The following is a 26,180-nucleotide window of genomic DNA, read 5'->3' on the forward strand; positions in this document are numbered from 1 at the left end:
TGTACTTCATCAGATGTAGGTTCCATTTTGTCCAGTGGCCCCAAAGAAAGTCATTTCTATGATTTCAAAGACACAACCTTCCCACCCTCCACCCCCCAATACCCACTAGGGATCTTAACATCCATAGACCTATTGATAACCTTATATAAGCCAATGACTTTTCAGCTGGGACCATATCATAATGGCCCATAGTTTAGTGCCCATTCTATAAAGTATAACTTGCTGTTATTATTTTTTTTAATATTAGCTCTTTAAAACTTCCAAATAATGGTACTACTGTTCCAGATTTTTTCAAATATAACCCTGTTATTCCAATATGTACCCTTTAAACTTTGTTTTGCCCAACTAAGACAAGTGAACTATTCTATGTCTGGATAAAAGCTCTTCTTATCAATTTATTTGATTCTTCTAGTTGGGTTGATTTAATAATCATTGATAACTACTGAATTCCTTGAAAAATAGCTAGTTGGGAAAACCACAGGAAGTACCTTTTAATCAGCCGAATAAGAAACTAAACACTCCCAAGTTCTCATAACCCTGGTGAGGAATTACAATGAATGAAGAGATGTTATATTAATTAAATTCTTGGAATGCATCCATGATGCTTAATGGAAATGGAAGCCTTAGGAGGCCTTAAATGCCTGGGAAACACCCATCACATCACTTAAATCCCTAAAAACCATCCACATCTACCAAGGAATCTGTTTAAATCCAATTATTTATTTCATACAAAAAATTAAGACTCATATGGGGAAAATGGAATAAAAAGAGAAATAATAAAAATGTATCTAGCTTCCATACATTGTTTCACTCATTTTCTGATTTGGTTCTACATAATTTATTACAGTTACTTAGAGTTTCTTTCAGCCTTCAAGCAGAAGGCTAATTGAGGCTGAAGAATTCAAGTTTTCATTCATTCATCCATTCATTCATTCACTCATCCACTCACTCATTCAACAAATAGGAGAAAGGAACTGAAATGTACTCATTTATGAGTACCCATATATGCTGGGTCTTAAGCTTAGAGGCTTTATCTGTTTTTATTATAATTACACAATTAATCATATGGACAAAATTCAAGCTTATTGAATGTCATCTATGTGCCTCACACTACACCAAATACTGAACATTGGAATCTCAATACAACAAATCATATGATAAGCATCAGTGTTAGTCTCTTCAATTTACACATGTGGAAACTGAGGCTCAAAGAAATTAGGTTTCTTGTCTATCATCACATGGGACTCTAATGGCCACTGACTTTATGTTTAAAACTACTGTTTTAAGATTTCCAAAGTCACAACAGATCCTTAGGTGAAAAACAAGCATTGCAAATAAGATTCCATTCTTTAGGGGGAGAAAAGGCAAAACATACTCCCAGATTAATAAAATGTGCAACATGCCACACTGATGTATGGCCTACTGAACTGGTGACATAATCCTTCTGTTTTCCTCAGAAAAAGGTAAACCGAGGAATACTGTGTCTGTGTTCAGGCATCATGTTTCAATGGGGTGCAGTAAAGCGGAAAGGGCCATGACGGAGACGGATCACATAGGGCTCGGGTCCCTGGGGGGGGAGCCTGGAGAAAATGCATGCAGGTGCTTCTCCATGGCCTCCTGGCATGTTAAAAAGGATGACGAACTGTCCTCCACCTGAACAACAAGAAATGAACACAAATCCTAGGACACAAAAACCCATATCAAGAAAGACTACTTTAAACAGCCACAGAATCAAAAACCTAATGAACCTTGTTGTTTAAAAATCTTTCCAACACATACACACAAATAGTTTCCAAAATTTCAAACATAATTACTGAGATTCTTCCTTGGGGAAAAAATAAAAAATCTAGGAGTTAGATCTTGTGAGCATTTCACAGAACACCTGGTTTATAGGATCACACAAAATGCCCAATGAAGGGGACCCATTCCTTTCTCCTTTAAAACTGAGTGGAAGCCGAAACCGGTTTGGCTCAGTGGATAGAGCGTCAGTCTGTGGACTGAAAGGTCCCAGGTTCGATTCCGGTCAAGGGCATGTACCTGGGTTGCGGGCACATCCCCAGTAGGAGATGTGCAGGAGGCAGCTGATCGATGTTTCTCTCTCATCAGTGTTTCTGACTCTCTATCTCTCTCCCTTCCTCTCTGTAAAAAATCAATAAAATATATTAAAAAAAAACAAAACTGAGTGGAAAAGTGATTGTCTTTTACTGCAATTTGAGCCTTTCTTACTCTGCTGAAGACGAGGCAAAAGAAGGACAAGAGACTAGATCCTGAGACCAGGAGGTCACAGTTAGATTCCCAGTCAGGTTGCAGCTTGATTCCCAGTAGGGGGCGTGCAGAAGGCAGCCAATCAATGATTCTCTCTCATCATTGATGTTACTATCTCTCTCTCCCTCCCAGTCCCTTCCCCTCTGAAGTCAATAAAAATATATATATAATTTAAGAGAGTTTGGGCATGGGAGCAGGAAGGTCTGCGATGCATTTCCTGTTCCCTTGGGATTCAAAATTGCATTAAAAATAAAATATCAGTTAATGCCCAGTTGGCATGGCTCAGTGGCTGAGCATCAACCTATGAGCCAGGAGGTCATGGTTCAATTCCTGGTCAGGGCACATGCCCGAGTTGTGGGCTTGATCCCCAAGATGGGGTGTGCAGGAGGCAGCCAATCAATGATTCTCATCATTGATGTTTCTATCTCTCTCTCCCTCTCCTTTCCTCTCTGAAATTAATAAAAATATTTTTTAAATAAAATATCAGTTAAATAACTACAAAGAGGGTTGGAGTAACTGTGGCAGGAAGTCTATAGGGCCACAGTTATATGGCCCTATACATCAGTTATCCACCTCCTTCTATGTACATGGTGGGTTGCCAGCCTCCCGTCCCTGGGAGGCCAGGAGACTTGCTCTGGCCAATGGGATAGGAGCGGATGTGGCAGCAGCACTTCTGAGCACAGGCTTGCAGAGCCAGTGCCAGGACCAGCCTGCCTCCTCTTCCTCTACCACTACCCCGCCAGGCAGCTGCTGCGGGTCCGGGTGGCTGAGTGAGGTCCCCTCCTAACAGAGCCCTCCAAGCAACTCATGATGGAAATGTAGTTGGAGCAAGACATAAACCTTTGTGGTTTTAAGCCCCAGAGATTCCAGGGTTGTTATTACGGCATAGCTTAGCCTGTCCTAACCCATAATTCAGTTGTTGATTCCATACGTGTGACATCAGCTATTCCATCCTGGATATCTCCCTGAATGTTAGGGCTTATCGCATCTGCTATATAACCCAGGCTTGGTTTTACAGTGGTTTCATTACCAACCATAAAAACTGGAACAGTGGAACTGTATAAACAAACCGAACAGTATTTTTACTGTAAAACATGAATGTAATATAAATATTTGTCTTTGCCTTCTCTCAGCATCTGTAATGAGAGCAGAAAATTCATGCCATATGTTTATAGTATGAAGGGGGAAGAAAATAGATCTCAACGATTCATCTATGTGGATGCCAGCTAAGCTGTTCAATATTTTTAATTCACCCATTTTCTTTCACGTATGAATTCTCCACAAATCATAAAACCCTTACCATTGTCAGTTACCACATTCACGACTATTTCGACAGAAGGGTCCTTGCTGAGGAAATGAACATGGTGCTGTGAAGTCAGTTTCTGGGACGAGATGAGAAACCATGCAGTGAATGGTTACATTAGACCATGGCGGGCCCCAGCCCCGCTCAACACATTTGAATACGAAACCACTTCTCTGCAGACTTCAAAAGACCTATCCTACCTCTAGCTGGAAGCGCATCTGAACATTTGGGATCCTGACAGCTCCTACTTTTTTTTTATGCTCACAGGGAGAAGCACTGAGCATGCTAAGTGGCTCTGCCTTCTGCGGGGCCCTGCGAGCTGGTGGGAGGAAGTGTTATTGCTACTGCCGAGGACCGTGCCAAGCACAGACTCCAGCTTCACATGCAGGGAGCAACGGGGGATGTTTTCATTTCGGAGCTGTGATGGGGCCTCGAGTGAAGTTGCTGAAGCCTGTCCAGAGTGTTTGTGCAGCCTGTTAGGATGCGAGCCGAGAGCACAGAGAAAGATTCCATTTTCTCCAAATTGGCTCACAGACCAGAGGTTTCTGGAAACTGCCACTATCCTACAAAATCCAGTGCTACCGCAAGGAGCCTTCGGTTGAGCATGAAGGCAATCACCCAGCTGAGGCTCTGCCTGGCACCGAGGAGCCCGTCCCTGTGGGCAGAGGAGTTGTTAGTGGGAAAGGGCAAGGTCGGAGGCCTTGATGGGTGAGAACCCAAGACACGCAGGAACAGAAAGGTAACGTCAGAAGGGCCCAGCGCAGTGAGCGGTGCTTGGCAGGTGTTACTGAGCGCGGGCCACGAGCCTTCACTGTTCTAATCCCGACAAGCATCCTAGGAGGTAGGGATACACTATCCGCATTTTCCGTGGTGAGATAGAGAGAGGCACAAGGCAGAGCACTGGGCTGGGTCCATACACCGCTGGCAGATGACAGAGCCACACACCGCCGGGAAATAACAGAGCCAGGGCTCCAACCTGTCAGGCCGATTCCAAAATCTGTGCTCACAACCACGAAACAGAAGGTTGGCATCAAAGAAACACCTTCATACCTCTAACCAGCTGGTCCACACCATCCACAGTGCTGAGAAGCACAGGCGTTGCGTCTGGTCCTGCACGAGTATCACTGAGCTCAGGCCAGAAACCAGGCCTGGCTCTCCTCCTCCCTGCCCACACACAATACACACATACCTCCTACAGTGTCGTTATTATTATTATTATTATTATTATTATTAATTTACCTATCTGTTGCCACACCTTGAGACCTTGAGGGCAAGGACAATGCCATGTATCCACATATGCTCCGAGTTTAGGGGGATACCTGGCATACAGTAGATACCAATAAACGCTTGTTGATTAATAAGGAGACCATAGGCAAACAATCAATGTGCCATGTGATCAGCGCTGTGATGGATACATAGTTAAAAACCAAAATGTGGCCCTGGCTGATTTGGCTCAGTGGATAGAGCGTCGACCTGCAGACTGAAGGGTCCCGCATTCGATTCCAGTCTAGGGCACATGCCTGAGTTGTGGGCTGGATCCCCAGTGCAGGGCATGCAGGAGGCAGCTGGTCGAGGATTCTCTCTTATCATTGATGTTTCTCTCTCTCTCTCCCTCTCCCTTCCTCTCTGAAATCAATAAAAATATATATATTTTTTAAAAACACCAAAATGTGGACTATAAGCTCCTTGGAGGCAGGAACCTTTACCTTTTTAGTCACTGCCTTGTCCCCAGAACCTGACCCAAAGAAAAGGGTTGCAGACTATGTGCTGACAGAAGCGAGGGAAGGTAGGCAGGAGAGAGGGAAGAGCAGTCCAGGACGGCTTTGTGGGAAAGACACCCATGGACCAACGATCACAGGATTTGGAGGCATTGGTTAGGTTGAGGTCCTTGCAGGCAGAGGAAATGTTCTGGGCAAAGACACAGAGAGACTGAAGGGTTTGGGAACAGCAATGAGATTGACATGCAGTTGGAAGAAGGAAGAGATGGTCAGCGATGAACCTGGACAGGCAGGCAGGGGCTTGACCACACAGGGACCCCAAACAATTACCTTTATCATTGCTAGCATTTGTATGGCGCCCATTAAGTACCCAGATGCCATTCTAAGCACTTTATGGGCAGGACTTCGGTTAATCCTCACAACAACTTTATGATTCAGGTGCTATTACCCTCATTGTACAAACAAAGAAACTGAGGCAACAAGAAGAGACGGTCACCGTGTTCATATGTGGCAGAAACAGGATTCAGACTCAGGCAGACAGAATCCCAAGCCTGTTGCTTATACCCACTTGAACGTATTTCACCGCTCGATCCTTTTAGATTAATGGAGTGAGCAAGTGTTAGCATCCCTTCCAAAATGCCTGGAGCTGAACAGGGACTCACTGATGCTAAATGCATCCTTTCCAGCAGCCATCATGGTGACCAGATGGGCTACTTACTCTTCCTAAATAAAGTCTTCATATACCCCCATTTTGTCCACTTATAAATTTAAACTATATACTATATGGTTTTTTAAAAAATCTATATTTAATTATAAAGCATCAGTGAAATTTCACTAGGGGAATGATAATGTAACGTAAATGAATGCTTCCAATAGAAAAAGCAGTAATTTAAAATAAATTACAGTGTTAGTCAGAAAAAGGATTTACTCTCTTCATAGGAAAAAAAATTGCTCCCTGGTATTAGGTAGCCACACTCAATTAGAAAACGGCACCAAGAGCAGAGAACCAAATAACCACCCGAAATTGCTCCTCTCCCCATGTAGGTTTCACTGTGATCCCAGCACGAAGTGCGTGCAGCCCGCTCTGGCCTGAGTTTCATTAAGGCTTAAAGTCAATTAAGCCACGAATTGGAACAATCATTCCTCCTTTGCAAAGTATTGATATTTTCTTTCCTGGCCGCTTTAGGGCTTTTCCAGCTCTCACAAGGAGATTTATGTTAGACAATTTCTTTCTGATTAAAACAAATCATAGCTCAACAATTCTAATTTCCTCCTTTCTGAGCAAGAAATGATCAGAGAATGCTGAAAACAGTGATCAAACCCATGGTGCAGAGGCCAGCACAATAAAGTTCCATAAAAACATTCCTGAGAAAAGTGCCCCTCTCTCTCTCTCTCTCTCTCTCTCTCTCTCTCTCTCTCTCTCCCTCCCTCCCACCCCCACTCCAGTATCTCCCTCTCTGTCTGTTTCTTTGTGCCTTGATCTCTCTCCCTCCTCTGGGTCTCCTCTGGGTCTCCATCTCTCATTGAGTGCATGAGTCAGTCTCTCTCTCTCTCTCTCTCTCTCTCTCTCTCTCTCATATATTTCCCTTTCTGTACATATTTCCCTTAATAACCTTCAGGACAATTACTTATTAACCAAAAGGGAAGAGGAACCTTAGAAGCAAAGCCAACCCAAGCTGGTTTCTACCCTAAGTAATGGGAATTAAAAGGTTTCTACATTTACCTCCAAAAGCCTAGCCATCATCTCAGACCTTTTAATTTTTAAAGCAGTTACTGATTTATGATCACCTTATCTCTCTTGATCACACACTGGCAGGTTAGATCAGCAGTCTCCTGGGTCCATCCATTGGCCCTTGCACGTATCTCCTCTGCGCTTGGGTTCTGCCTTTTCAACTGATCTTCCTACAGAAATTATCCATTTACTGTCCTTCAAAATCGAGTTGATTTATGAGTCCACTCCTCACTTCTCCAGAATGGCCAGGGAAGCTGGTTAACTGAGATAACCCAAATCGGGATTATAATGATTTTATGGATTTGAGAGAGAGAGGAAGGGAAAGGGATAGAGAGATCGAATCATGGATGAGAGAAAAACATCATCAGTTGGCTGCCTCCTGCACGCCCTCTACTGGGGGATGGAGCCCACAACCTAGGCATGTGCCCTAACAGGAAGTTGAACCAGTGACCTCTTGGTTCATGAGACAACATTCAACCACCCAGCCACACCAGCTGGGCAAGGATTAGTAATTGTTAAAGAAGAGAATGCAATTTGCTTGACACAATGTATACCACAAAATAGCAACTCCTTCTTTAACAAGCTAGAACAGGGGTGGGCAAACTTTTTGTCTTAAGGGCCACAATGGGTTCTTAAACTGGACCGGAGGGCCGGAACAAAAGCATGGATGGAGTGTTTGTGTGAACTAATATAAATTCAAAGCAAACATCATTACATAAAAGGGTACGGTCTTTTTTTTTTTTTAGTTTTATTCATTTCAAACGGGCCGGATCCGGCCCGCGGGCCGTAGTTTGCTCACGGCTGATCTAGAAGGTAGTTAAAGAATTTAAGGCACTTTAGGCAACATGAAAATCAACTTACATAGTTCAGTACTTTAGAAAATAATCTGGTTATTTGTCCCGTCTGCTGGTATGGTTTCCAAAAACAAACAAACCATACTGCCCCTTCCCACAGTGACGGGATACTGCTGCCCGGGTTATAATCCCCAAAGCTCAACTGTCAACCTCACTGTATCCTCAGTCATTATTTACTAAATGCCTCCTATTGACCAGGAACTATGCTACACACTGGGGAAATTCCAAGAGGAATACAACAGGCCCGGCTTCTGTCCTCCCACCGCACTTAATCTCAGCTGCTTATATGCTGTGTGAGCGTGGACAAGATCCTAAACTCTGTGCCAAATATCATCATCTAAAAATAAGATTCATAATTTTAGCTACCCAGTACGGTTGTCATAGAGATTAACAGAATTATAGCAAGGAATCATACCATTTAAAGTGTTTTTGCACAATGACTGGCACACATTATAATCATTGTTACTATCATAAAAATAAGAAGGAGAATTAAACAAGTCATCCATCCCTGTCTTATAGGCAATTCTGTTCTTTTAAAAAATAAATACACACTTTTTTTTTTCACAGTAAGCAATTGAGCAGCATGATAATTTGTCTCAAAATAAGGCATAAATATCTAAGTAACATTTGATAGGTCAGTAACCCTCTCTGAGCCTCAGTTTTCCTATCTGTCAAGTGGGGGAGTGAAACTAGATAATCTCAGAACGTCCTTCCCAATCCTAAAATTCTACCATTTCTTACGCACAGTATACCTGAATGTAATCTGTTAATTCATAATTTTCCCCACGAAGACAAACGACTTCACCAATTAATATCTAAACTTATCATGATATTATTCTTGCATAAATTGGCTCACATCTTTACTGTAGCCCCTAAAAGTAATGGCTGAAAGAGTTCTGCAAAGCCTCATAGATCATATATGACTGAAAAGAACTTTATTTTCAACATATTCTTTAAAGTGGTATAGAATTACATCTGCTTTTCTTTGAGGCCTCCCAAAGCCATCTGTGCTAGTAGATCTGCAAGGACACCATCAACAGTGCCTCAAGCCTGCAATCTGACTACGACCACTAACATCACTGCCAGGCACCCCAGAATTTCCACCGAAAATGCAAGGTTACCCAGAGCTGAAAGTAAGCACTGAACCAGCTCTCTTATCCACATTTACACATCAGACAAGCCGTGAACCGTCCCAAACAGAAGGCAATTCTGAAACGACCCCTATGTACTAGTACTTGTTTCTAAGCAGCATTCTGGGGAGATCCCCATTGTGAAAGGGTCTGGCTAGGTCTAACACTGATGTGGGTTCCTATTCCACAAGTCCCCATCATCACGAAGGGGGGTCCAGAAGGTTCCAGATGGTGGGTAAATGATAAGAAAGGAAGGGCTTGGTTGGCCACAAAGATGTGGAGTCACAGTTATACGTTGCAATGAGAAATAGAGACAGTCTTAGGCTGGAGGCTGGCAGCGCTCTCATGGGAATGAAAACGGCAGCCTCTGAAAAGGAAAAGTGCTAACAGCAAGCACCCCAGAACTGAAGGGACCAAGGCCAGCCTGAGGCTCCAATCTGCCCCCTCAGGAGCCAGGCCTGACCCCTTCTGGACAGAGTCCAGCAAGGCGACCCGTCAGGTGTAGCTACACTGGATTACTAGGATAGCTGCTCCTATGTATCTTGCTCAGACTTCCTATTCTTCCTCCCTCGTTCCTGACATAGAGATCAATCGATGGGACACTACTGAGACCATTACTAGATGGGTCCTATCTTTCCCTGCCTTAAAAATAGCACCCTCCCCGCCCCCCTTTTCATTTTTACCTTCATATTGCTTACAATTTGGTGTAGATCTTAAGCATCCTGTAATTCATCAACTAATTCTCTCCTGGCTACACATTCCAAGTAATTAAAGTTCAGTAATAACTTATTCTTTCTGCTCCAGCACCTGCATTTCATTTGTTTATTTTCCCAGAGTCGTAAATCTGAAGGGCTGTCAAAGTGCCATAATATTAGTGCAATAATCAAAGTTAATTAGTCCCTCTCAATAAACAACAACAAAGCCATTACAGAGATGCACTGAAGTCTCTCCCAGCTACCCCGCGTACAGATCGCACTGTAGTTGGAACAATTAGAATCTGAGAGTGACTGGGTAAATGAAGGCACGTTCTTCAGTCATTTAAAAGGAGGCTGTGCTCCTCATTCGCACTGACTCATTGACTCTGGGGAAGGCAAAGCGGATCTGGGCTCCGACTCTGCGGCCTGGGAAGGACACCGACGCAGGTGGAGTTCTCCCCACTGCCACGCCTTACCATACACACCCCAGCTCCAGTGTCAAAGAGGGACAGAGGGTGCAGAGAAATGAGGGGGCCGGCCTCACTGACACCTTTTAGTAACCCGATGTCTTCAATCACATTGGAGTCATCACCTAGGGCCTTTGAGAGATGTGAGTGTTAGTCGGGTTCCAATGAGAAGGTGGCCCAGTGGAACGTGGAGGGCAGAACCAGGCAGGAAGGGATAAGATGCTCGGAGGAAGACTCTGCCTTCACTGGAAGCCAGATGATCTCTGTCCAGGGATGCTGTATAAGAGGTCAGACAAGGGGACCCAGATGGCTGATCCAACCCTAAGACCTTAAGATGCCTTGCATTTAGAGGTGATCATTGGGTGAGTCCGTGTGTCTTGTCCTTTTCACTAACTGTCCGGTTTCTCTGAGACCCTTCTCCCCTTGAGGCCATGACCCATGGCTACATACTAAGTTCCCCAAAGTGTAGTGGCTTCAACAGTAAGCATTTCAGATCTCATCAAGTTCCTATGCGTGAGGAATTCTCAGTGTTTCTGACTTGAGGTGTCTCATGAGGTTGCCGTCAAGCTGTCAGCAGCAGTCACATGCAGGCTTGACTCGGCTGGAGGACTCCAGGAGGGCTCACGCACCAGGCTTCTGGATGGAGGCCTCAGTCCCTGGTCACATGGGCCTCTCCATGTGAGAGATGCTTGAGCATCTGCACAACATGGCAGCTGGTTTCTGCCAAGTGAGTGATCCAAGAGAGCGAGAAAGGAGGAAAAGGCGTGCCTATAATGACTGTTCCTGTTATAACCATTTCTGCCACATTCTATGCATTGAGAGTGTCCCTAAGACCAACCCACATTCAAGGGGAAGAAGATTCAGCTCCATGTCTTAAATGGAGGATACCAAAGAACGTATGGACAGATTTTAAACCATAGCCACTTCTAAGGCTTCCTTTTCTCATTGTCTTCAAAACCTAGCCACAACTGCATCCCCCAGGTGGCTAGGAGGCAGGGACTCGTGCCAGGTGAGTCCCCTGGGGACACAGAGTTGGTTCTGCCAGCTGCACATCTCTCTGCACTAACCCCAGCCTCTGCAGCAGACCAGCCATCTCCACATCAGGGCATGGGCACAGGAGAGGCAGACAGTCATCTCTCTGCCCCATGGCAATGGGAGGAGCCCCCTGCTCCTGACCTCAGCTCATCTCTGTATTAACTGACACACTGATGGGAAGATGAAAAGCGGCTTGTCTACTTCCAAGTACTCTGATCATTTGGAGGAAGAGGAGGAGAAGGAGAGGAAGAGGAGGAGGAAGAAGGTGAAGGGAGGGAGGAAGAGGAAGAGCAGGAGGAAACACTTCCCAGGAAAATTTCTGAGTCCACCTTGGGGATCTGTGCTGAACAACTTGGCCGCTCCATGAGCTGCCGTCCTCGGAGTCTCACTATGTGCCAGCACAGTACCTAGTACAGGGAAAATATGGCTGCACAAGAGGGCATGTGTGTTTTTCACTTCATCCTTTTGATGACCCTGAGAGCTGCTATTAGCACCATTCTGCAGATAGATAAATAAAGGTTCAAAGCGACGACCAAATTTGCCCAGGGAAACCCAGGGACACATATGGAAACTAGGATTCAATCCCACTTCTGTTTGACTCCAAAGCTTCCGCTACCTCGACTCCACTCGGCTGCCTCCCTGTAAGTGAAAAAGTTGTCTAGTTTAGACATTTGCTTAAAATAAACCTTAACCAATTGCAGTATATGCTGCCCTGTTCTGAGACTGGCCGCCTTGTCTACAGCTGCATCTCTATTTGTACGATGTTTTATTGGCACAAGGAGTGTTTCTCCTCTCTGTTAATCTAACACCTGCTACGTGTGAGATTCTCTGTAAATGCCCCATAATAAATATGAAAAACAGTCTCTAGCACATTTTTCCCTCTTAAATAACAGAGCCTAAATGCCTAGTGGCCAGAAGCAGGTCTTTCAGCATTGGCTGAACACCATCTGAAGATGAAATCCGTCTCTTCAAACTATGTTAAAATTGCTTAATAAGAACTCGGGGGACCACCTAGCAATGAAAGGATGCGTCTGCTTTGGGTTTCACATGATTGGGAGTGATGGTTTGGAGCCGGCCACCTAGTCTTGACTTTCACTCTCGGCTCTGCGGTTAATCACAACCCTCGTTATACAAAGGTTACAGTGAATATAAAGTTTGAAAGATACCGTTCAAGACTGAGAACGGTGGCCTCAGAAAAAAAAAATGAACACACAGAGACAGTGATCAAAGAACAATGAATAACACTCAAGATTAGGTCAAGGCAGATTTTTCACAATGAGAAATAAAATGGAAATCTTAGAGGGTAAGTACTAAGCACAAGTTTTAGGCATTCTGGAGACAGAGAAAACTCAGAATATTTTAGCAACCAATTATGTCTACGAGGGGGATGAATAATTTATCTGATAAAGAATCTTTCCTGGGCCTGTGACAAGAAAGGTCAATAGCCAACTTAAGTAGAACAGTACGTACACTCCACGCCACTTGAAGTGGAAGTCTGGGGAGGAAGGAGCTCCCTTTGGTGAGTTCCATCAACTCCATCAGGTTACAAAGAGCCACCCATGAAGCTCTCTTTCCTAGGGAACCACAGGTCGCCTCCGATCACGAACAGAGAAATAGTCATACATAAACATGCAAATCTCTCTGAATATAATCCTGGGCTAAATCCTTGAAAAGGAGGGGCCGGTCTTCTGACACACACACATGATTGAGTAACAAGACAGACAGCTTTGGGGTTGAGAAAATATGACTTCCAGTCCTGGACCTGCCACATAGCTCCCAGCTGTGTGAGGTCAGGCGAGCCTTTTCCCCTGTCTAGCCTCCAGTGTTTTATCTGCAAAATGGGTCTAACACATAACATAAATATTTCATTGGGAAATGCTCAGCATAGTACCTAGTACAGAGACATCTATCAATACCTAACCCCAACACAGATGACCATAATAATAGGACATTTTTGTGAACGAAAATGTCCCAAGGGAGAACTCTAGAGGTTTATCTTTACCTTTGTCTGCATGTGTATGCGCTTATTGATTGAAGCAAGTGGTTAACATAGTTCTTGCTGGTTCACAGACTTGTTGATATCCCACTTTATTTATTGAAAATCCAATACTATACATAAAAACAATTTTTAAAGCAAAGAAATGAGGAACAAATCTAACGGTGGATTTAGGATGAACTTTTCCCAATAATCTATGACTATTAATATTAATAGTTTTTATATTTTTGTTTAGCTAAAGATCATTCAAAACAGTGGGGATGAGCCCTATAAGTTGTGATGTGTTGAATAGTGATCATCTTTTCCAAGACAAGTCACCAGCTTAGACAGGCATAAGGCTTATAAATTACCCACAATACGTGCTGCCCATCTCCCCCCAGCACAGGCATCACATAAAAGAAGGCATCACCCCTACGGCCTTCAATCTATAAAGGCAAATTATGGGATTCAAGCTCTTATTATCAAAGGAGATTGGGGGAAATTCCTGCCAACATCAAAGCTCTCCCAGATCACAAAGTCACTGAAGGGATTTGAAGGAGCCTAAAATTAGCTGGGTTTCTCCATTTGTTCTTAAAAGTGCAAGTAATTTATTACTCAACATCCTAGCCCATCACTGCTTAAGATCATGTCATGAAAATGCAGGGTGTTCATATCTATTGAAAGCACAGCACAGTGTCTCAGCCACATGCCTAACACACCGGCTGGTATCTACTAGTAGAATTCCATAGCTGAAAATAATACGAAAATCGTTATTCTCCATGTTAATCAACGAAACTGCAATATGACATAATACTGTCAGCTTTCCACATGCCTTCACTCCAACTGGATAAATAAACCCGCTATCAACTGTATTGACAACGAGAATAATTACAGCACTTCAGTCTCTCCAGCATCCAACGATGTGGCCACAATCAACAGAGCATGTGGTCTCTCTAACGCATGGATATTCCATTACCTCTGACTAATAAATCTTTTCTTTTTACCCCTCATCTCCCTGCTTTCTCAATAGCCATTTTGATATAAACCGTTGCTTGCTGTTCCTGATGACTGATCCCTTAATCATCTTTCTTAAATATATGCAAAGTGTATTTCTTTGTAAATACAAAAGAAAAAGCAATCACATAAATAATTAAGATGGCTTTTCAAATGACAGTTGAGTGCTAATATGAGCTCCACTGGAAAATACTAATCAACAAACTAAATACACATCTATTAAAATGTAGGAGTCCAGACAGATGAAGACAGAAAAGTAATTCACGGCAGCTCCACTGGCATCACGCGGATGATAAACATCCTCCCTACAGCTCCTCTTCAGCTACTTGGAGAGTTAAGAAAAGTAAGCGTCACTCTGTACTCTCATGTATGAATAAGAAATTATTACTATTATTATTACTATTATCATTATTAAGAGCAGTAGCTAACATTTAATTAAATGCTTAATCTATTCCCAGCAATGTGTTAAGAACACGTACAGTCAATGCATTCAATACATACAGTCAACTATATCTCCAGCATAGATATTAGTATTTGTAATTTATAGATGAAGAAATAAAGGTTTAGAGACATGAAGAAACTTGCTCGAGCTCATAGGTTGTATCTGCTTCTAATCTTTGCCATTTTAATGCAGCGCATTGTAGAGAAGTTGTTATCAACTGGAGAGGAATTGCCCGCCACAAGCAGCATGTGCGCAGGAGGCCTCTTGAAGCCCACCCAGCCTGCCTCCTGCACAGCCCCTGGATCTCTCAGTGAGACGCCCACGAGAAAACACGAGCAGCTGAGCTGGGTCTCCTCTGGGCTGCCCTGGCCGAAGGTATTCATCCTCACCAGTCTCTGGGATGACCTGAAGTCTAGGCCAAATAAAAAGACAGTTCGGAAAAGACTGGGCTCCAAGTCTATCTCGGGGACCAAACCAACCAAACTCAACACTCCCTTTTGACAGGGGAGTGGGTGTAAGACGCATTCTGAGGAATTAAGAGTGGGTCTCCTAATAACTCCAAGGAAGGGCCACCAGCACCTCTTGCCATCAGCCCATTTCCACCAAGCCCATTGGTTACCTCAATCCCCAGTAGATGCTAGCTTCAGAACAGTCACTGGGCCCCGCATTTCACAGATGGGCAGCCACACAGGTGAGTTCTCTTCCACTTCCTGTTTGGCTCTTTACATAATAAGCAGATCTAATGAAGGCCTGGCAAAAGGGAGGCAGACTGGGAACCAAAAGTGACCCCTCCCCCTCATTTGATCCCCCCTCCACCCCAGTCTGTTCCGCCTGCATACAACTGGCAGGTGCATGGAAGACCTCAGGCCCGTCTGCTCCAGCTCCATTCAATCTCATTCCTCCCCAGGACCAGAAGTTTGAGACCCCACGCCTTAGGAATCTAAAATTTAGAGACTGTAATAAGGTGAGAGGGAGGAGGAACAGGGAGCCCCACTGAGGCCTTTCAAGCGCCCTACACTGGGATGTGGGATCTTGCTGTGACTGTTAAAGTGCATTTTGATACAATTCGCTTAGAGATCCTCAGATCTCAGCATGGAGAGGGGGACATGTCAGACATCCATTAAAAACAACAGCCAAACCCCACTCCGATAAATACTAACTGGAGTCAAGGACAGTAAAACCACACCTGTCAGTGTCCCAGACTTAGAGAAGGCACATGAAATCCCAACATTCAGACATGCTGCTACGTAAAAGAGAATCCACTCCATCCTGAAAATAGGAAGATAAACTACAAATGTCCTACCTGGCCAGCCTTATGGACTCCTTGGAATAACGAGAAAAATAGTAGGTGCTTGCCTTAGAGTCAGGGACACTAGCCTGCGACGCACTTAGGGTGTGAATCAGGTAGGGCACAGGCCTAGATGGTGGACTGCTTACATAGGCAGGAACCCCATTTCCAGAGACACTTCATTCAAATCCAATTGGGGGCTGATGGATCCATCCTCCCTCCTTCTTTAATTATGCTAATGGATTGGCCCTTTAGGAGGGTGGTTTACTTCTGCAGTGTCCATGTTATCCAATTTTAATTATTTTCAATTCTTCTCTTATTTCCAACTTTGGAGCATCCAAAACATCTCAGCAGGAGGGCCTTTTCCCATGAAATCATTATTAGTAGCAGTAATTATATCTCAGCTCTTAATAAAATTCCATATGGAACGTGTTTCCATTTCAGTTACATTTTACTAAATAGCTGGATTGCCCCAAAAGTGGTTTGAGAACTCTATAAAGGACATTTTCAATGCAAATGTTTTGTCCGGGACAATAAGGTATGTCAGAGTAGCTTCATCTGAGAAATAAGATTAATCCTGAAATTAATCACTCAAATAGCACCTAGCGATTTTGAAAGCAATGCCTGAAAGGTAATAGACATGTATGATGCCGGATGTGGTAGAAAAGCCAGGCCGTGGGGTGGAGTAGATGGACTTTGGGTTTGGAGGACAGGTGGACGCACCAGGAGCTGTGCTCACCAGCTGCGTGACTCTGGGCAAGTCTCCTCACCCTCCTGAGCCCCCCATTGGCTCTTCTGTAAAGTGGAGAAAACCAGGAATTTGCATGCTCCTGAATAAGGATATAAAGTGTCTTGCCCAGGACATAGCACATGACAGAGACACAATAAAAGGTGGTTCTTGGGGGCCCCAAGGAGGGTGTGAGTAACATTTCCCCGGCACAGAGGGGATGGGAGTGCTCTGGAACAGAGCGATTCTGGGAATGGATAGTGAAGGCAGGCAGAGGAGGGCCAGGCACCGAAGAGCAAGCTGGGGAAGGAAGCACAAACTCCATCTCCTGAGCCAAGCTGATTGCCCGGAGCCTCGGCACGTACGAGCCAAGGCTGAGCCAAACGGCCTAAAGACTCCTGAGTGAGCTTTTGCTGCAACAAAAAACTTTGGATCATTCTGAGAACCTCCTGGGAGGTACCAATATGTTGTGGTGCCGTCCCAGTTCCGATACTGATAGGATTCGTTCCAAATAAAGTGGAAACGAGCTTAAGCTGGCTAGCAGCTGGGAAAACCAGAGTAGATCAACTTGCCCTTGAGAAACACAAGAAGGTGGTATTTAATGATGTCACAGATAAAGGTCCTTGGCAAAAATGAGGTAAGGAAGGGCCTGAAGGCAACCGGACCAGCACATATCGCGGGTGGGGAAGTGGGGTGAGGGCCTGAAACCCCAGCTCAACAGATTGCCGAGGGAGGTTCTCACACGCTCAGCGCTGTGTTCATAGTGCAATGATATGAAACGGTCATGACAGCTTTCAGTGCCAAATTTGAGCTTCCATTCCACAAACCAAGGGGGATAGGGAACACGGTACAATGGGGTTCACAGAGAATACCCGGACAGATGAGAGAGGTGGTAAAAGGGTTCAGTTTCTTCAGTCTACAACCTATAAAATTTGATGGAAACGTTTCTGCCATGTGAGTATTAGTTTTGTTTTTGTTGCCATTTCCTTTGCTCGCGTCCCTGACAATGAATATTTCGGGGTAATTCTCTCTCTGGGAGTACTATTTGCTGGTTGACCTCAAGTTACTATATGGTAGAATGAAACTATACAATGATAAAGTCTGTCCTCTGAAACTGATTCACAGGTACCCACCCAATTATGGCTTTAAAAAAAAACCTAACTAAATGGCGGGTCTTTGAGATCATCTCATTCAACCTTCCTCATTGGAGATGAGGAAACTGAGGCACCAAATAGATTAAGAGATTTGCCAAAGACCCACAGTTGATTAGGGCAAATCCAGGAATTTCTTCCTCTGAGCATCAAACAGTAGTTATAATGGGATTGTACAGATGACTGTGAAAAAGGAAGACAATGTTTAAAATGCATAAATAATTGTGTTTAGCCTTATCTTCCAAGACTGGTTTCAATATTAACATTATTATATAACATGGTTATTGCAGCATCACTAGGGCCACTGGACTTATTTCTCTAATTTAAATACAACATCAATGGGCAAAGTTTCACAAGTTGGACACTCTCTGGTGTGAGGTACTCTTCTAGAATGACAGTGTGGATAGAAACCGGCACAACCACACTAGATGACGCACTGGGAAACAGCCACCGACCTTTCAAAAACTTAATATGCCTCTGAATCAATGGGTCCACTGCGAAGACTCTGCCCTGACTGTACTCACAAAAGTATGCATCAAGAATGCTCACTGCACCATAGGTGAGACCCAATTTCGAATGAAAATGCAAGTGAGACTGAACTTACAGACAGCATCACCTGGAATAGCAAAGCAAGGAAAACAACCCAAATATCCTTCAAAAAGGGAGACTGGTTAAATAAATTACAGCATAAGAAGATGATGGACTATTACCTAGCAGTTAAATACAATGAGGTAGATAAGAGAATGAGGAAAATAAGAAAAGATCTATAGTATTAAGGAAAAAATAATCAAAGTATATTATGTGTGTGTGTGTGTGTGTGCAAGTACATACAACCTTTATCTGAAAGAATACACAAGAAATGGTTAATAATATTTACTTTCCAAGAGAAGGACTGGGAGGGGCTTTCACTTTTTACTTAATACCACCCCATTTTGTATGAAGATATAAACCACATGCATATATTGCCATTTATTCACTTTATACAATTCTAAAAATTACAGGGCCCTGTTTTGTATATTTAATTTAATCCCAAATAATGAATCAGGTGAGATTAGGATAAGAGTTCATTTGAAATACGCAGAATTTTTCAAGCAGAAACAAATCTTCCTTTTCTTGACTTTCATAAATTTTCAGTCCAGAACCTCAGACATTCTCTTAAACAAACCATGGTCTACTTCTTCAGATGGCAAGAAATCTTCCACAGTGTTCAGAAAACGAAAACAGTCTTGGCAAGGATGATCCAACCCCTTCACACTCTGCTCCCAGATACGTGACTGTCATCGCCTCCGCCACCTCCTCCTCCTATTCCCTCTGCCCAGTGTGACCTTTCTCCCACCTTCCCCCTAGTCTTTCTTTCTTTTTTGAAAGAAAAATTCTTTTATTTTAAATATATTTTTATTGATTTCAGAGAGGAAGGGAGAGGGAGAGAGAAATAGGAACATCAGTGATAAGAGAGAATCATTGATCAGCTGCCTTCTGCACGCCTCCCACTGGGGATCGAGCCCACAACCCGGGTATATGACCTTGACCGAAATCGAATCTGGGATCTTTCAGTCTGCAGGCTGACGCTCTATCCAACAAGCTAAACTGGCTAGGGACCCCCTAGTCTTTCTTGAGATCTCAGCTCAATTACTTCTTTCTCGGGGGCTCTGAATGCCCCCCCCCTCCCTGGCGCTATTCTCCATTTTGGAGTACCACATAATTTACAGTACCACTTGACATTATTTCAAGTTTACACTGAGGCTTATATTTCTCAAGTTAAATCTGTCTTTCACTGTGAGCTGAAAGTTCTACAAAGATAGTGGTAACATCTGTTTTTCCTTAACAGTAGGCCCCAGTACCTAAGACCATGGTGCACTTCATGAATCTATATATATAAAAGCCTAAGCAACCCTTACGACCAGACGACCAGGTGACCAGCTGGTAGGTATGACGCACACTGACCACCAGGGGGCAGACGCTCAACGCAGGAGCTTCACCCTAGTGGTCAGTACTCTCACACAGCCATCCTCCCACAACCGGCCAAGCTCCCACAGTCCCTCCCCACAACCCACTGGCCCCAATCGACCACAATCAGGACTGGGCGAGACGGCACCAATCAGCCCTGATCGCTGGCCAGGCAGAGGGAACTCACCTGTGCATTAATTCATGCACTAGGTCTCTAGTCTATAATAATAAAAGCATAATATGCTAATTAGATCAGACATCCTTCCGAACAACCTTCCAGACAAAGCCGAGGCTGCGAGGGAAGCCCGGGTCCTGGGTGCCTGCCAGCGGCCGGAGGGAAGCCCAGGTCCCGGGTGCTGGAGGGAAGCCCATGCCAGCAGCCCAGGGAAGGAAGGCCTACTCTTGCACAAACTTCGTGCATCGGGCCTCTAGTATGTAAATAAGTGATAACTGAATAAATGAACTCGGTGTATACTTCACACCAAAGTCCAGTTGCTGGAAGCTAATTCCAGCATGTCATAAATGCAAGAAGTTTCATCAAAAGGTTGATGGAACCTTGAGGACTGCCTGCTGGAAATGGCTAAGGTCATTTCCCCACACCTAAAGATTTGCATAGATGATTGCCTGCTGCCAGACAGCTGAGGGCATTTCGATCTACATGTTATTGCCTCCTACTGGCCAAACACCTGAACAGCCGTAGGCAGTTCCCCCAATCTGACAATGGATTCTGTATACTAAACCTTGCCTTTGATATGTATATCTACCTTGCTTTAGGACAATTTGTGTTCATAAAAAGCAAGGGGTCCAGAGAGATGAGAGAACTTGGTTCCTTTAGCTAAGTCTTCTCTGGCTCCCCAAAATGCCTTCCAAAATTATGTTTCGTCTCTAGACTCATTAATAATTTACAGCAGCCCCTTCTCCAGATTCCTGAACCCTTCGAGATGCTAGACAAGACCCCCGGCACCCAGTGATCATGTTACAAAAATGACTCAGACTGTGTCACTCTTGGCTCAAAGCCCCGAATATCTCCCTCACCACTGTCTCTGAGGCCCTGTGTGAGGCCCTCGGAGCATCCCTGCAATCTCCCCCCTTCCCCTTGGGCCCAGCCACACTAGCCTCCCTGTGGACCCTTGAATCCTCCAGGTACGTTCCTGCTTCTGTGTTTTTCCACATGCTGTTCCCATTGTTTAAAAAGCATTTCCCCTGCCCAGCTGGCATGGCTCACTGGTTGAGCATAAATCTAGGAACTAGGAGATCACAGTTCTATTCCTGGTCAGGGTATATGCCTGGGTTGTGGGCTTGATCCCCGGTAGGGAGCATGCAGGAGGCAGATGATCAATGGATTTCTCTCATCATTGATGTTTCTCTCTCTCTCTCTCTCTCTCTCTCTCTCTCTCTCTCTCTCTCTCCCCCCCCCCACCTCCCTCTCCCTCTCCCTCTCCCTTCCTCTCTGAAATCAATAAAAATATATTTTTTAAAAAACAGTATTTCCCTGGCATTGGCAGAGCTTACCTCTTTACTATATTCAGGTCTCAGATCAAATGTCACCCTTTAGAGGGATCTCTTCTGACCACCCAAACTGAAAGAGTCCACGCTGCCCCTCCTTACCCCTCACGCCTCTTTATTATGTTTCACTGTATTAAAAACCACCTGACATCAGGGTCGGTTTCTCCTACCTAGAAGGTAAGCCCATGAGTGTAGGGATTTTGTTTTGTTTGAGGCTATATCCTGAGCCCCAAGAGAACTGCAAGCCCTCAGTGACTATTTCCTCTTAGATGTATCAACACCAACACCTACACAGAGATAAAAAAGCAAAACCCAGAGACAGGGTTAAAGTCTGCTCCTTCCTCACCCTAAAATCCATAAGCATAACAAGCTCTTGGTTGTATTCAGGGGCGTTAACCACACTTTATTTTTCTTAATACATGAGCTAAATGAGTAAACATTCGCCAACCTCTGACTATAGAGCAGATGACACTGACAGTGAACTGTAAACAAGTGTGGATGATGGCGAGCCTGCCTGTCCCTTCCATTCATCAAGTAAACAAAGTGAACGTGGCTTTCCATCTAAAGAAAACATTATTCCAAGAGCAATAAACTTTACGCACTGCACTACAACCGCCATGTGTTCCTCCTGGCGTGTGTATTTGACAATGAAAAGACACAGTCAAGTGCTTGCTTACCCATTCTCCTAAAATGCGTGACACGGCTTCATTGGCTCTGCTCATATTCCTACAGGCCAGGATCACGTGAGCACCATGGAGGGCAAAAGACTTGGCGGTTTCAAACCCTATGGTTTAAAGGAAAGTCAACATTAGAAAACACTGAATCATGATGAATGGCCTTTATTGAGCACCATACACATCACCCTATTGGTTCTCAACCAGGTTGTGTAGCACCACTGTTCCGAACTGGATGGGAGTGGGAATGGGAAAAAATCTTGCTGACTGACGGGCTGCATCCATCAGGCTAATGAAACGCTGACAGCCAAATGGAGGTTATATGATGTGGCCAAAAATGAATCCACTTGCAACCCAGGACTTCATACACCCCGATCTTACTGAAAATGATGGATTCTGTGTCCCTGTGAAATTTCCAGGTGAGAGCGATTATCAGAAATATTTCTCAGCACATTTTCATCAGACTATGTAAAAAATGATGTAGGGGAGTAGGGGCACATGGTGGACACAATGCTTAGTCATTCGTTAGCAACCATATTTCCAGTGGATTGAGAGATTATGGACACAATGCTGGGCCAGGCAGGGCTTTATTTATCTAATTTACCAGGTTAACGGCAAACGCCTTACAATTTTTGCCTTTTTCCATCTCTGTATCCCAAGGGAATAACACTCAGTCTGCCAAAGGAATGAATGGCTCTTACAGATTATTAATAAGCTACAATTCTGGACTACTATAAAACAATCCAAATTGTTTCAAACAGTTCTGATGACCCTCTAACTTCCTTTCTAACGAATACATATTAAAATCCTGCAAAGATTCCACTGCAGATTTGAATGACACTACCTAGAAATCTGTCGGGGGGATCATGCACTTTTCCTATCAAAATTTCTTTTCCTGCCCTGGCCAGGTGGCTTGGTTGGTTGGGAGTGTCATCTCGTATCCAAATGATTATGAGTTTGATTCCTGGTCAGGGCACATATGTAGGTTGTGGGTTTGATCCCCAGTGGGGACACATATGGGAGGCAACTGATCGATGTTTCTTTCTCACATCAATGTCTGTCTGTCTGTCTCTCTCTCTCTCTCTCTCTCTCTGTCTCACTCTCTCTCTAAAACTCTAAAATCAATAAAAAAACATATCCTCAGGTGAGGATTAAAAATGTATATATGTTTTCCCAAACAAACCTGTCAAGTCATGATACTTCACTTGACAAAATAACCTCTGGCAAAGGACTTTTTATTACCAGCAAGAACATGTCTGACATGATGGCAGCAATGGACTGCTGGTGCAAGCTTACACCCGTCGGGCTCCCTAGATAATTCCTGACTGTGGCTATGGTGAAGCCATCTGTCCCTGTGTCATGGGAAATTGCACTGTGGGTCTTCCATCTTCCTTAAATGAGCAATGCCTCACACACCGCTAGTCTACTCTTAAAGCTTCGACAGGCAACTTCGTCTCCTGATGCTTTACAACTGCCTTTGGAGCAGAAACAAAGCATGGATATTTCAAAAGATGATGGCTTAACAGGAAGGACCATAACATTTTTATAGTAAATCGTATCTCTAGAGTGTGGAGTTAAAAAAAAAAAGTTGAATAATGCTACCTACTGTGAAAGTCCTAGAGAAGTCCAGGAGAACAGCATCCCCCACTCCCGTTTAATTAGCTAAATGTAGAAAGCTAAGCCAATTCTGCATGATGCCAAAGTTTGCACAAAATATTGAAGGCAGTGGTTTACTAAATTTAATAACCAGATTCGTCTTACAAAAAATTAACTTTATGACAATGCTTAGATTGAACCAGCTTAACTGCACAGAGGTGGAAAGAGTGCTTTCAGAAGAATATCTAAGTTAATAATATAAAAAAAATAAGGGAACACATTTTAAAACAGCGGGCGGTGTCAGTTTTCCAGCACTTGTTCCAGCCAATCCAAGTGGGAAAACTCAGTGCCCATGGAGGTTTGATATCTCCGTCCTGGGTTTTAAGCTTTGCCTACAGACATGAAAGTACCATAAGAGGTAAAACATACCAAAAATATTAAATACCTGTTTATCTTACACTAGTTTCCATTCTCTAGAATGGTAATCACAGGATAAATCAAGCCCACGGGACATTTTTTTTGGTCCACCCTTTGTTTCCTTTACTACTTCCCTTCTTCCCTCCTTCCCTCCATTCCTTCCTTCCTAATATGAATTAGTTACCAGCATTAAAAAAATCAGGGAGATTCCATATCCAAAAGTAGATATCCAACTTCTCTGAAAAAGCTTGCTACACTGGGCCCCTAAATCCCCTTGCATGGGGTTAGTACCATCCTAAAGGCCTCAGTCACCACCCACACTACTGATATACCGGTCCGGCCATGGAGGGTGGGCCTTTGATGCTCAGATGTGCATTACCTGGGGCAGATTCCTGCTAGAGACAATGGCTCAGACAAAAAAACTTCAATCAGAAAGTTCACATCCGAATAGGAATCTCAGAATCTCAAAGAATGTTTCACACAGATCTGCTTGAGATGTTACTTAGGCCATCTCGTACCCTAGGCTCTCAAGCATGAGAAGATGGGGACTAGCTGGGCCGGGGAGACTTAGCGCAGAGAAACGCCAGGGTGAGGACTCGGGGCTCTGCAGGAATGTGGATACATGGTGCAAGTTCCTTACCCTCCTGCGCATCTCCCAAGTGTCTCTGCGCGGTAGCAGGACCTCTGCACCAGGAACCACATTGGGGCCAAAGAATATAGACGTGAACCAGACAAGCAGTAAAGATGGGGAGCATGGCAAAACAAGGTCAAGGGTTGGAGATGGGCCCATGAGAACGAGGAACAGGAAACGCAATGGGAGATGAAACCCTGGGCCCCAAAATAAAGCTGTGGGGCTCTTTTGCATGTGGCAGGGAGTGTGTACAAGAACCTGGGCAGGGAGTAGCACTACCAGTTATTGTTATGTTATCCATTGAAGATGCCTCTGGTTCTCACATGGAAGAGGGACTCATGAAGACACTAAAGCCTTGTGACCAGCCAGGAGGGGTGAGGAGCCTCTGATACTCAACAGCTAAGGGGAAACCAGAAAACCATCTGGGAAGCACGAATCTACAAAGCCTGAGACTGCCTGCGTCTACCTTAGAGAGAGCACCCAAGGTCTCCAAGGATGGAGCTGGGCCACAGGTGAGATTGCCAATTGGTTTACCCAGACAAGGACTACAAAGGGAAGAGGGGTGTGTGTGGCAGTGGAAGGGGAGGGAACAGGGGCCACACCCAGTGAGACAGACTGCTAGGTTGGATGGACGAGATAGTCACCGATTCCTCAGGCATGAAGCACGTCGGGCTGGGATCCAGGCCCAGCAATCACTGGAGTGGGAGCTAAGAACAAGGCCATTTCTCTCCCCAACGCCAGGAAGGTTCCTTCTGGTTTGAGTTTTTAATTTTCTCCACACTGTGGATTTACTTGGGCAGTGTCCCCATTTACTGTAAATTATTATTTTAATTATCATTTTTATTAAGATGCCCAAAGGAGCTGGGGCTTACAGCAGCTGTGATTTCTAATGGGCTGTTATTATTAATTTAGAATTGTGAAACACTGGAGATAAATGTTACTTGTAGCCGAACACAATTAAAAGGCCACAGAGATGGTGACTCCCTCTCCCTGACCTCCCCAAGAACAGAACACTAAAGCGTCGTTAGGAACCAACCAACAAGTTGCAGAATCTGCCAGCACAAGTCATCTCCCACCCTGGAGACCTACCGTCACATCGATAAGCTTAATGCCTTTCATCTTGAGTTAGATCTGGGGACAATTCAAATTTGGGGATAATTTTTATGTAGCTTAAAGCAGCGGTCGCCAACCAATGGTCCGCAGACCACTGGTGGTCCGTGAGATCCGAAAGGTTGGCGACCACTGGCTTAGAGGATGAGAGTTCCTCCTTCATTCTCCTGCAAGTACAAGGACCTACTTTCCAAACTGACCTAATTAATGGGAATGAAACTGCAGTGACATGACACTGACCATGATACTGAACTCTAACTCCCGGGCACTTCTGATGAAGATCTGGACACATGTCCACCACAACCATAAGGTCAACGCCACAGAACAGTAACCAGAGAATCCATATCGCTGTTTCTGCAGTCACTTGAATGACCTGAGTGATCATATTTTCCTCGCACGCCATTTCAATGACATAGTTCTGAGTTCCAAAGAATTATAAATTGTGCCCGCTAAACACTAAACACAGCTGCCAACTCAAGAAATTACAAAACTACACAGGTCTC

The 26,180-nt window shown here is 44.3% G+C and overlaps 1 protein-coding gene across 1 annotated transcript in view; it reads right to left on the reverse strand.

Moving 5' to 3' along the window:
* Positions 1–26,180, reverse strand: part of WWOX (WW domain containing oxidoreductase) — a 912,702-nt gene that overhangs the window by 843,910 nt on the left and 42,612 nt on the right. Inside the window, exon 5 of the mRNA XM_006087054.3 lies at positions 21,927–22,033. Coding sequence (XP_006087116.1) covers positions 21,927–22,033 — 107 coding nt within the window. The remainder of the gene's footprint in view (positions 1–21,926; positions 22,034–26,180) is intronic.

This window comes from Myotis lucifugus, unplaced genomic scaffold (assembly GCF_000147115.1).
Source record: "Myotis lucifugus unplaced genomic scaffold, Myoluc2.0 scaffold_35, whole genome shotgun sequence".
Lineage (NCBI taxonomy): Eukaryota > Metazoa > Chordata > Mammalia > Chiroptera > Vespertilionidae > Myotis > Myotis lucifugus.